This window comes from Lagenorhynchus albirostris, chromosome 15, assembly GCF_949774975.1.
Source record: "Lagenorhynchus albirostris chromosome 15, mLagAlb1.1, whole genome shotgun sequence".
In the NCBI taxonomy this organism is placed as follows: Eukaryota; Metazoa; Chordata; class Mammalia; order Artiodactyla; family Delphinidae; genus Lagenorhynchus; species Lagenorhynchus albirostris.
The window spans coordinates 44,592,706-44,603,941 of record NC_083109.1 but is presented as its reverse complement, the minus strand read 5'-3'; the positions used below and the strand labels follow the sequence as shown (position 1 = coordinate 44,603,941).

Below are 11,236 nucleotides of genomic sequence, written 5' to 3'. Positions count from 1 at the left end.
CTCAGGACAAGCCCATCTTGCCTGGGGGCCCGTGTCCCCGCCCCCCAAGTCCACTGCAGGAGAAAGGCCCATGCCCGTGTGCCCCCCCCCACTGGAGAAGTCACTGCTGTGGGATGGCCCGAGTCTCAGCTGCCTCTCTGATTCCTCTCTAAACACGGAATCTGGGGACACTATTTGTGCAAACACTGTGATTCCCTGCTCGCGGCCTCCGATACGCCGGATTTCAGTTTAATCTGGGAGCCCCTTCCTGATGTACCAGAGGCTTTCAGGACTGATCTGGGGCTCAAGGAGGCCACCGCCCACAGAGGCGGGGCTCCCAAGGGCCGGCACCCCACAATTTTCCAGGGCAAACCCCCACTTCAGGAACTCTGCTGTGCCCTGTGCCGACTAGCAGAGACGGCTGGGACTGGGGGCTGCTTGGTGGGTGTCCAGCACGGGATGGTCCAGCCTGGGGGTGTGAACTCGCATTCTCCAGAGTTTAGGAGGAGAAGGAGACCCAGGGAGGACCTGCGACCCTTCCTGACCACCCCTCCCAGGCACATTTCAGATATCCGGGTGCAGACTCCGCCTCCGGGGAAGCCGAGTCGCGGGGCGGAGGTTTCCTGGGGTCTGGGTCTGGTGCTCTCCGCCTCCGTCCGTGCTGGCCCGCGCACGGAGCACCTGGGTCAGAGGCTGGCCTTCTCCTGTGGCATCTCTGCTTCCGCGTGTCCATTTCCCACCTCAACCCCCAGCCCCACCTAAATCCAGTGGAAAAGGTCGCGGGATCCGCGGCTGCGCGGGGTGCGGGGAGGGAGCGATGGGGGCCCGGGCGGACGTGGAACTGCCCACGACGCCAGCAGGAGCCTCGGGCTCTGCCCATAAAAAGAGTTTCAGGCGGGACAGACCCTGCGGGTCTTCAGAGGATGAACGGGACAGGGGCGGGGCTGGAGATGGGAGGATGTCAGCGCAATCGGCTCTGTGCGCACAGGTGAGTCCCCGCCATCCCGGGGGCCTCAGGATCCAAACGGAGGACTCCAGGCCACCCTGCCCCCGCGGCTGCGGGTGCCGGAGAGCAGAGCAGGGGAGAAGGTGGCAAAGGCCGGAGAAGCCGGGGTCTGCGTGGGGCAGGGCTGGGCGCGGGTGGGCGGGAGCGCCCAGCTTTGGGCGGAGCAGGGAAAGGCGCCCGTCTGCCCCGAAGCCCCGCCGGTCTCCGGGGCGCAGCGCCGTCCATGCCCGCTCCGCCGCGCCGCCGCCACCGCCTTCCCGGCCTCCCCCATCCCGGGATGAGCGCTCCCCCGACGCCACCTCTCGGGGGCGAGGAAAGAGTCAAGACGGCCTGGCCCCCCGGCGGCGACGGAGGAGGCGGTGGCGGCGGGGACGGTAGCCATCCAGTGCGTCTCTGCGCTGGTGTGCGTGGCGGGCAACGCCCTGGTCATCTTCGTGATCCTACGCTACGCCAAGATGAAGACGGCCACCAACATCTACCTACTGAACCTGGCTGCGGCCGACGAGCTCTTCATGCTGAGCGTGCCCTTCGTGGCCTTGTCGGCCGCCCTGCACCACTGGCCCTTCGGCCCGGCGCTGTGCCGCGCGGTGCTTAGCGTGGACGGCCTCAACTCATTCCCCAGCGTCTTCTGCCCGGCCGTGCTCAGCGTGGACTGCTACCTGGCTATGGCGCACCCGCTGCGCGCTGCCACCTGCCGCCGGCCCGGCGTGGCCAGACTGGCCGGCAGGTGTGTGGCTGTCGTCCTCGCTGGTCACCCAGACCATTGCCGCCTTCGCCGACACCAGGCCGGCTCGCGGCGGCCGGGCTGTGGCCTGCAACCTGCACTGGCCGCACCCAGTGTGGTCGGTGGTCTTCGTGGTCTGCACTTTCCTGCTGGGCTTCCTGCTGCCCGTCGGCCTGTGCTGCGTGCTCATCGTGGGCAAGATGTGGGCGCTGGCGCTACCGGCCGGCTGGCAGCAGCGGAAGTGCTCGGAGAAGAGGATCATGGGGCCGGTGCTGGCGGTGGCGGCCGTCTTCGTGCTCTGCTGGCTGCCTTTCTACGCGGTGCAGCTGCTGAATCTCTCTGTGACGGGCCTGGATGCCCCCGTCCACCACGTGTCCCGCATCCTCAGCCAACAGCTGCGCCAGCCCCATCCTCTGCGGCTTCCTTTCTGACAACTTCCGCAGGTCCTTCCAGCGGGTTCTCTGCCTGAGCTACTGTCTCCTGGATGCCTTCGGTGGTGCAGACCAAGAGCCACTGGACTACTGTGCCACCGCCCTCAAGAGCAGAGGGGGCACAGGAGTCTCATGCCCCCCACTACCCTGCCAGCAGGAGCCCAGGCAACCAGAACCCAGCCGCAAGAAGGTCCCCCTCACCAGGACCACCACCTTCTGAGATGCCCTCACCACCCACCCAGCGAGGCCACCTCCAAGGGATCTGCACCACCTACAGCCCAGCAGACCGCCCGTGCTGCATGCTCCCCTGAGAACCACCACCTTCCTCCACAGGCACCTGCTTCCCGCAGTCTTCGTGCACCCCCAAGAGCATCAGAGCCCCTCAGGCTTCCCCTCTCCCCAGGATGCTGGCTTTCAGAAGGATGCTTCCATGGGGGTAGGACCCTCTGAGACCTGATCTAGGATGTGAATCATTCCCGAAACTCTGGCTGTGTTTTGAGGGGGGGAGAAGGGAGGATGCCAGGGAGCAGTGGCTCCCAGCAGCTCTGCCTGGGAGAGGACTGTCCGGAGGGTGGAGGGACCCGGGACCCCTGCTCTGCACAGACCCTCTCTCTGCCTGTGGTGGGGACACAGCGTGTTTGGAAAGAGGGGGAGGAAGGGAGATGCCTCCCAGTGCTTTCCCTTTGCTGCTGTTCCGGGGCCCTTGTGCAGAGAGATTTGTGTGTGACAGCCTTGGGCCCAGACTCTGTCACCCCCTGACCACCCCCCCCCCCCGACCCAATGCCTGCTTGCAATCACAAGTGTCACCCTGATTGTCCTGGGACGGTAGCAGGCTTTTTGTGAGTAGAAAAGGTTTAGAGAGACCTGGAGTGGGGTTTATTACGAGGTGTGAAACCAGGTCCATAATAAAGAAGCAGAGAGGATACATCTCATCTAGCTCCAATGATGGGATTTCTTGCCCCCTCCCTCTGGGTGGGAGGGGAGCAAGGGAAGGCGAAAGAAGCCCAGAGAAGGCAGATGGAAATCAGCCCCGAGTTTGAATGGAGGAAGCAGCTCTATCACCGCTATTAAAAAAAGGTCTATGTTCAGGATAACATCAGCCAGATGTAGATAATAAACAAACGTAGGCCGAACACAGTTAAAGGCCATAAGTTTCTGCCTGATGTTCACGCAAGGATGAATTATCTTTCCCCAAAGAACAGAACTGGCCTAAGAGGAGCTTCGATCCTGCTTCCTGCCAAAAGTGGAGGCGGGGGCTGCGGAGATGCGGGTAGGGCTTCTGTGGGAGGCTGGACGGCAAGCGGGCTGTGCTGTGTACAGGGAGCACCATGGGGGCCCCGGCTCAGCTCAGCCAGGACACTCCTGGCTTTGGCTCGGGGGTCCTGACGGTGAGAGGAAGATACTGGGGCGGGCGGGGAGCAGGGCCTCTGAGGAGAGGCCCCTCCGCTCACCCGAGGGTCAGGCTTGTGGCGCTCACGGCTTCCTGGCAAGGAGGCTTCAAGAGAAAAAACGTCCTGGGCCTGACCTGGTCCGGGACCTGCCAGACTCATGTCTCCTCCGGCAGCCTGCAGGCTCCAAGGTGGGCACAGGGGGCTGCTAGGGAGCTAAAGAAGGCTGAGGCAGGGCCCAGAGGGGATGCCCCACTTCCACCATGGGCCAGGGCTCCTCCCTGAGAGCCGGGGCAAAGGGAACAAGGCCCTTCCCTGAAGCGATCGGGCCAAAGCCAGGCTTCAGGGATGTGAGCAGACCCCTCATGTTCCAGGAACGGGCAGGAGAGCCAAGTGCGGGTCCTGCATCCAGTGTCACGTGACCCGGCAAGGGACTGAACCCAGGTCCTCAGAGTTCTGCCTCTAAAATCAGGAGGCCTTTCCCCAGCCAGCACACGGTGACTCTTAGAGGACTAACCTGGTGGTTCTGTCCACGTGGCTGTAGATGCCAGCTTCTCCCTTCATGAATGAAAAAAGAAACAGCCTTACCATTGGGCACTTACTCCTGCACGTGACTAGCCAGCCCAGTGACCCGGAAGCAGTGATCAGTGGCGATCAGTGTGGTGTGTAGGCTGGGGACGAGGTGGATATGCAGATGTTCCGGGTCTGCACTGGGTGGTCCCCATCTGTCTCAGAGAGAAAATGTGTAGCCAAGTCTGCACTACAGACTGGAGACATGGCTGTGGATTGGAAACTCCTAACTAAGGCACGGAGCCCCTTGAACCCACATGCACGCATACACATGCGCACACAAACACATGCGCACACAAACACACGCACGCAGACACGACCAGACCACCCCCGCCCTGGCAGTACACACTAGAGTTACCCTGGGCATCTGGAGGCAGTCGGTGCTGGGCCTCCTGTAACTGTAACCTCTTGACAGCCTTTGAAAGTGAACTGTTTCTTTGTTCCCCAGTGCCTGGCGGTGCCTTGCAGGGCGACCACTTGATAGATGCGGTTGAACTGACCTGTGTGAACTACGCAGGCTGATGGCAGCGAGGTGAGGGGTTCACAGCACAGGCAGTGGTCTGACTGCGCTGCCGGGCCTCTGCCACAGCCTGGGTAGGGCCTGGGGTCCTCTCTTGGATCGCCCACAGTGACTCACACTGGGCACACTCTCTGACGGGCAAGACGGGGCACCGACCCAGAGTCTTGGCAACACTCCCGCTCTGCTGAGTAATTAAAAATGCAACCTTTTCAACTTAGTTGGTGATGGTTGAAGGCAAGGCAGCCTCAGGTGATGGAAAGAAAAGCCCCTGGAGGCAGGGGAGCTCCGCGCCAGCCAGCCCCGTGGGGAGTGCTGTAACCTCACTGAGCCTCAGTTTCCCACCTGAAACACGCACAAAGGGAGACCGTGAGTTTCGAGTTCTTTCCAGCTGCGGCTCTCTTTTATCAGGAACGCTGGAGCAAGGTGCTGCGGTGGTGGGAGGGGACGACAGCATTCTTCTGTGCAGACCGCTCTCTCCATAACCTGTTAAAAATGAGCACTGACACTGCCTTTGACCTTGGAGTCATAAATCATGCGGTGGAGCGGGGAGAGTCTTGCTGGCCGTCCTCCTTTTCAGCTGCAGGACCTTCTCGACTCCTGGGGCTTAACAACTCCGTAGCCGCAAAACATGCCGATCATTGGTCGGGGATGCGCTAGAGGCGAGGTACTGCCAGCTATAGCAACGGGGGCCTTTGTAACAGCTGCATAAAACCCTCCCTCGAGGTCTGAAGACACTTGCACATTTTGCTGGCCTGGGGCATCAGCTGTGCAGACACCCTTTGACCTCATTGCTGCTCCATTTACCGAGACTAGGGGATCACAGCCTTTGACTGCATCAGGAATGAAAACATTTTTTTTTTTGAGTTGAAATCCACTGTATTTCAAGCATACAGTTGTTGTTTTTCTGTTTGTAACTATAAAAACAAATAGATCAACACACTAACCGAAAAGGAAATAAGACTTCTGCGTTTCTGACCAATGCAAGGATACCAGTTTCCACCGTATCCTTCCTCGATCATCAGGGAGGAATGAAAACATCTTTATCCAGGTAGAAACAGCCTCCAGGTACCCTCCACCAGTGAGCTGGCTTTACCTTTTAAAATTGCCTTTAATGTACTGTTCAGTGACCAGCCAGGTGTTTAATTTTTCCAGACAATCAGGAAGGTGGTATTTGCACGTGACAGGTGGTCACTCATCAGAGTTCTTGCCAAGTTTGTCAGCACTATGTTTTCTGCAAACATGAATGCAATTTGCACATTTATCTTTAAATTCTTGGCTTCACTTCACCATAAAAACATCCTACCTAGCACGCCCTAGGTGCCAACGCTGATATCAAAGGGAAAAACAACAAGAGAGGTCTGTGTTGGCTGTGCTACCTCAGAAATCGAACTTGGCAGCCTGAGCAGTGGCTGGGAAAATTCCTGCAAATCTGCACATCGAAGCTGTTCTCCGTCAGGCGGTCTGCCAAGAAGCATCCCCATTCCGCGTCTTCCCTCTTCTTAAGGAGATAATGGGATAACCTCAGATTCCTTCAGCACAAATGTCAGAATCCGGAGGCCTGTCCTGTTGCACCCGGTCAGTGGGCACCACACCCCGATGCCCTGCTCTGGGGAGGCGAGTACAGGGGGCAGGGGAAGGGGGCAGAGGCATACAGACTGCACACCCCCTGCCACTTCTGTCGGGGCAGGGCGGGGCTGGGGCCTCCGTGGCCAGCGCTCTGCCCTCGAGGAGGCTGGACGTTGGTTAGTGGCAGCCACGGGCATTAATCAGATCAGCACAGGAATGAGAGTGCGCGTCTAAGCCAAAATAAGAACCATCGGGGAAGTGATCTGGTCTCTGTGAGGCAACCTTGTGCAGGGCAGCCTCCCCAGGAAGGCTGAGGGGGGCGACGTCCTCCATGAGTTGTGTGGGAGAAACCAGGATGAGAAGGGTGGGCAGAAGGGCCGAAGCAGAGGGGATGGTGTGTGCCCGCAGCCAGGAAGGGAGGCACTGAGAGTGCCCAGGGTAACTGGAACAGAGGCCAGCGGTGCCCGGTCAGTGGGAGGCATCAGCAGACGAGGACCTCATAGGCCCCACTGAGGACTTAGGACCCGGCCGTGGGACGGTGGTAACGATGACAGGTGCAGGTCCACCTGGTCAAGAAACCCATGGATGACTCTAAGTCCCTGTGAAGCCGGGGCGCATGTGCCCTCCACTCTTCAGGGGGAGATTGGCAGGAGGATCGTGTTCTCATCCTTTTAATGTTTTTAAATCATTTTATCAACAAGAAGGCAGGGTCCCTGGTCCTATGACTGGATTGGTGTCATGTCTAACAGGGAGGGGCTCTTTTGAAAATGAGGGAACCAATATTGAGGAAGTCCCAGATCATCAACCATGTTGCCTAGAAAAGGAGCGCTGACCCCCAAAGTAAGATCCGAGGCTTCCTGTTATGAGGACACCGTGAGCCCCACCCGGCACCTGGCGAGGTGTGGACAGTGCGCCGGTGAGAAAACAGATTTGGGGACACACAGACCAGGGGCAGGCCACTGCTTACCAGCCCAGCGTGGCCGCAGGGATGCTGCGTGGCCCCTGGAGAAAGGTCAAAGCAAGAGCATCCTGCCCAGGTGTGCGGGGCAGGCCCAGGAGGCTCACTGCTCAGACAGCGGCACAGCGGCACAGGAGGACAGGGTGGTGCGTGCAAGGTGCTGGGGGTGTATTTGGGGGAGGGGGGTTGTGTTTGGTTGGCTTCTGTATTTTTTTGCATCCAGCTTTCTTTAGCCATTCCGAGGAGGCTGTGATTTCTTTCTCATCTATTTTTATGGGAGTATAATTTATACATGGTAAAAGTCACTCTTTTTAGGTGTACAGTTCTGTGCATTTTGACATGTATAAGGTTACCCTCGTTTCACTGCCACCTCAGTCAAGCTGGGGACTGGCTCCAGGACCGTGTCCTTCCCTCTCGGTGGCCGTGACCCATGCGCTCTCCAAAGGGGAGAGAACTGGGGACAGTGCTCCCCAGATGCAGGCAGGCCACCCCAGCACAGCACCTCCCCACATCCCCACACAGGGAGCTCTGCCCTCCTGATCACCCGGATTTGAAGCCGCAGCCTGGGCTCCAGAAACCACCCCCACAAACCACAACCCAGGGCTTGAGCAAGTGCCGGGCAGGTTGCTGCCTCCTTAGCATGGCTGCCCCTCCCCTCCGGGGCTCAGAGCTCCCCCGCAGCCCCGCAGAGCCAGCTCTTCCTCAGGACCCAGCCCCACCTGTCCATCGCGCCTGGACGGCTGGCTGCTGGGCTCGTGCTGCCTCATCTCAGCCCCGTCGATTGAGGCCGATTCCCTCGCTCTGCAGATGCAGAAAACCGCAGAGAGGGGGCCTTGCCCTGTGCCCTCGGGCTTCCCTTTCTCCTCCCGTCCCCGCGGGATTCCCCAAGCCCTACCTCTTAGGACAAGGGCGAAGATGCTTGAAGAAAGGGGGGCGTCAGTGCTGGCAGAGAAGGGCCAAAACCGGTGCTTCTGGTTTCGATCACCATTTCAAGACTAATTGAACAACGAACCATCTGTCCAATACGAGGGTGCAGGGTAGGGGGTGCGGATCTCCGGCATGGCTGCGGGAGTAGGGGTCCATGGGCTCAAGGAAATCGAATGGAATTGAGGGGGGAGGCAGAAGGAAGGGGGGAGGGTACAGGAGACTGAGGCAAGCCCTGTCTTCCTCTTCCTCTTCCTCACTGGGTGGCCGAGGGAAGGTTTGCTTGAGTCCAACAGCCCAGAGCGAGCAGCTGGGGCCGGCCTCCAGGTGAGGACAGGAGAAGATTCCAGGAGGACCGGGAAACCCGGCCCTAAGTCGAGTGTGCAGGCGAGGGGCTTCCCAGGATGGTACAGCTCGTGGATGTCTTGTTCAGGAGAACGTTATTTCAGGTGCAGTCGGGGGACATGTCTGGCCTGGGGTGGGGGGCGTCATCACCACGGACCCCAGTTTGGAATCTTGGGGGTTCTTTCCACTGGATCCCTGAAATCCTGCTGCTTCTGCTGCCCCACTTTGTTTCCACCATTTCCAGCAGTCGTGACTGAGCTAACCATCCCCAGGGTCCTTCTGTCTTTCGCAATCACACTTTCAAAACAGGCTGAAGAGGATTTGATTCTGTTAGAATCTGATGTTAAAACAATATTTCGTTTCTCTTGTGAGAGGAAATATGTTGTTTGCCTACATCTGAGCCTGCTGATCAAAAAAAAGAAGAAGGACTCTCTCAAAACAAAAAAGAGATAGCGCTGAGCCCGGGCACACATTCTGAGCAAGACGGACAGAGAGAGTCGGGCGTAGCCTGTGTTATTTTCCAAAGAAATGCCGAGAAGGTCAGGGATGTTTTCAGATGTGCTCGGGTGCCCCCCACCGAGTCACGACAACCACGGAAACATGTTTTTCTATCTTCTTCGTAACCTCGGTTTTCCTCGAAGAGATGACATAATGATTAACCCCCATTCGACACACGACCACTGTGAGCTTGGGGGTCTTCTGCTGCCTGCCCAGTCCACATGAGAAGGTCACGCCCAGGAGCCTCAGGAAGGGCTGTGGCCGTGTAGGGGGGCCTCTTGGGATTCCATGGGCAGCAGCATTTCCTTACTTCCTACTGCGTGCCTCGAGGTGCCCCTCCTCCCTGAAATGCGTGATGTGCAGGCTTCCCGTCTTGCTTTGTGTGTCTTTACACTCTGGTGGGCTGCCAGGATTTCAGTCAACCCGGGCCCGAACGCGGGGTGAATGAGCAGGGCTTTGGGAGACATGTGAGCTGCGTTTTGTTAAAACCTGTTTGCTGAAACGGAAGAGAAGCTGTCTGTCTGGTCATTCCTTGGAAAATCTTGTCTTTGTGATTCAAACATGAAAACACAGGGTCCTTGGTTCAGGGAGATCCTAAGGGCATAGCGAGCGTCAGAGCGGAAAAAGACTTTATCTGGCCCGTTGTGTAGACAACTCCAGCGTCAGTAGAGGGGGAAGGACAGGAGGGAACTTTCTGGTGTCACGAACATATTCTATATACTGATGATGGCAGTAGTTCCACGAATGTGTGTTCTTCAGGACTCAGAGAACTGTTTGCTAAAAAGGGCGGGTTTTACAGTCCAGGGGCCTGTGACTCCCCGGGGGGCTGAGTGTCCAGGCCCACGGCCCCCTGCAGTGCCCTCTGTGGCAGACAGATGGCTGGAGAGGCCAGGCACTGGCCCAGAGTCCCACTGGGACAGTTGTGGACACAGGGCCAGTCCCTTGTTTTGAACTGAAGTTTCTTTCCTCTGGCAGGTTCCTCTTTGGTGTGACTAGACTTGGGGCCCCAAGTGGCAGCTGGAGTTGGGGGCGCTTCGGGCTGTGGTCACCCCTCCTCTGTGGCCTTCCTAGGAGCACAGTGGAGGGGGCTCTGCTCCCCCAGACTTTGATGGGCCTGTAAGCAGGGAGAATGGGTCTTTGAAATGGATTTTACAGCTGAGGAGGGACTGCATCTCCGCTGTGCGAGCCTCCCCTCCTGCGGCTCTGCCTGATGCCTGAGACCCCACCAGGACACGTGCCCAGGTGGGACAGCAGCCCTTCCAAGTGACCGCACCGTGCCTGGAAAGAACCCTTTCCACTTTCTGGAAACCTTGAACTTGCCCTCAAGACACTCCAGATCCCAACATGTCCTTTTGCTTTATCCACTTACACACCCACCAGTTCATTGTCGCGCATGCCCCGTTTAAGGAGCACCTGCTGTGCGCCAGCCCTGGGCCAGTTCCCTTCACCTAATCCTCATGGAAACCCCAGAGGGGCCCGGGCCGGCATCCTGTTTACAGCCTTGGGGTTTTTTTCTTTTTTCTTTTTTTTTTGGCTGCAATGTGCAGCTTGTGGGATTTCAGTTCCCCAACCAGGAATTGAACCCGGGCCATGGCAGTGAAAGCACTGAATCCTAACCACTAGGCCACCAGGGAACTCCCAGTCTTAGGGGTTGTGTGGTGCCCGTGGCCATGTGACCACCCATGTCAGGCTGGGATTCAGATCTGGGGTGCATGACACCCACACTCTTTGTTGGCCCTGCTGGATTCTTACAATGCAAACTGTGCAAGTGTTGCCGTGGGGACATGTAAATAAGTCTAGAAGTAGGTGTTACCGTCTCAAATGATTTCAGTGCGTAAATGGAGCACAAGTGCGCTCTTATGAAACTCCTCCACTTGCACCGAGGATAGAATTCGACATCTCTAAGCTGACTTATGGTCCCCCCCTGCACATTTCTCTCTGCATCCCACATCTGCAGCCTCATCCTGGACCCCCTCCTCCTTGCTCACCTCACCCCACACCTTCCGCCAAGACTCTTCCCAGCACAGGGCCTTTGCACGTGCTGTGCCTTCCACCCGGACTGCTCTGCCCTCAGCTCTGTGTTTGACCAACCCCTGCTTCTCCTTCACATCCAGAATTGTCAGCTGGCCCAGCAGGCTTTCCAGCCCTGTCGTGCTGTGCTCTTCCCCCCCGGCTCCTACCACTGTTTCAGAGGCAATTCCAGTTTGGGGGGGGGGGCAGGAATTGTTTGTTGTATGTCTGTCTCCCCCACCAGAGCTCGAGCTTCTCAAGGCAGGGGTTTGTCACCATGCCTGTCACCCACCAGTGACAGAGCACATGCTCAATAA

At 58.2% G+C, this 11,236-nt stretch overlaps 1 protein-coding gene across 1 annotated transcript; it reads left to right on the top strand.

Moving 5' to 3' along the window:
* The first annotated feature begins 1,262 nt into the window (after positions 1-1,262).
* On the top strand, positions 1,263-2,360 carry SSTR4 (somatostatin receptor 4). Its single transcript, XM_060124359.1, is given in 4 exon segments — positions 1,263-1,321; positions 1,323-1,709; positions 1,711-2,094; positions 2,096-2,360. Coding segments are annotated over 4 exon segments (1,095 nt in total).
* The last annotated feature ends 8,876 nt before the right edge of the window (positions 2,361-11,236 follow it).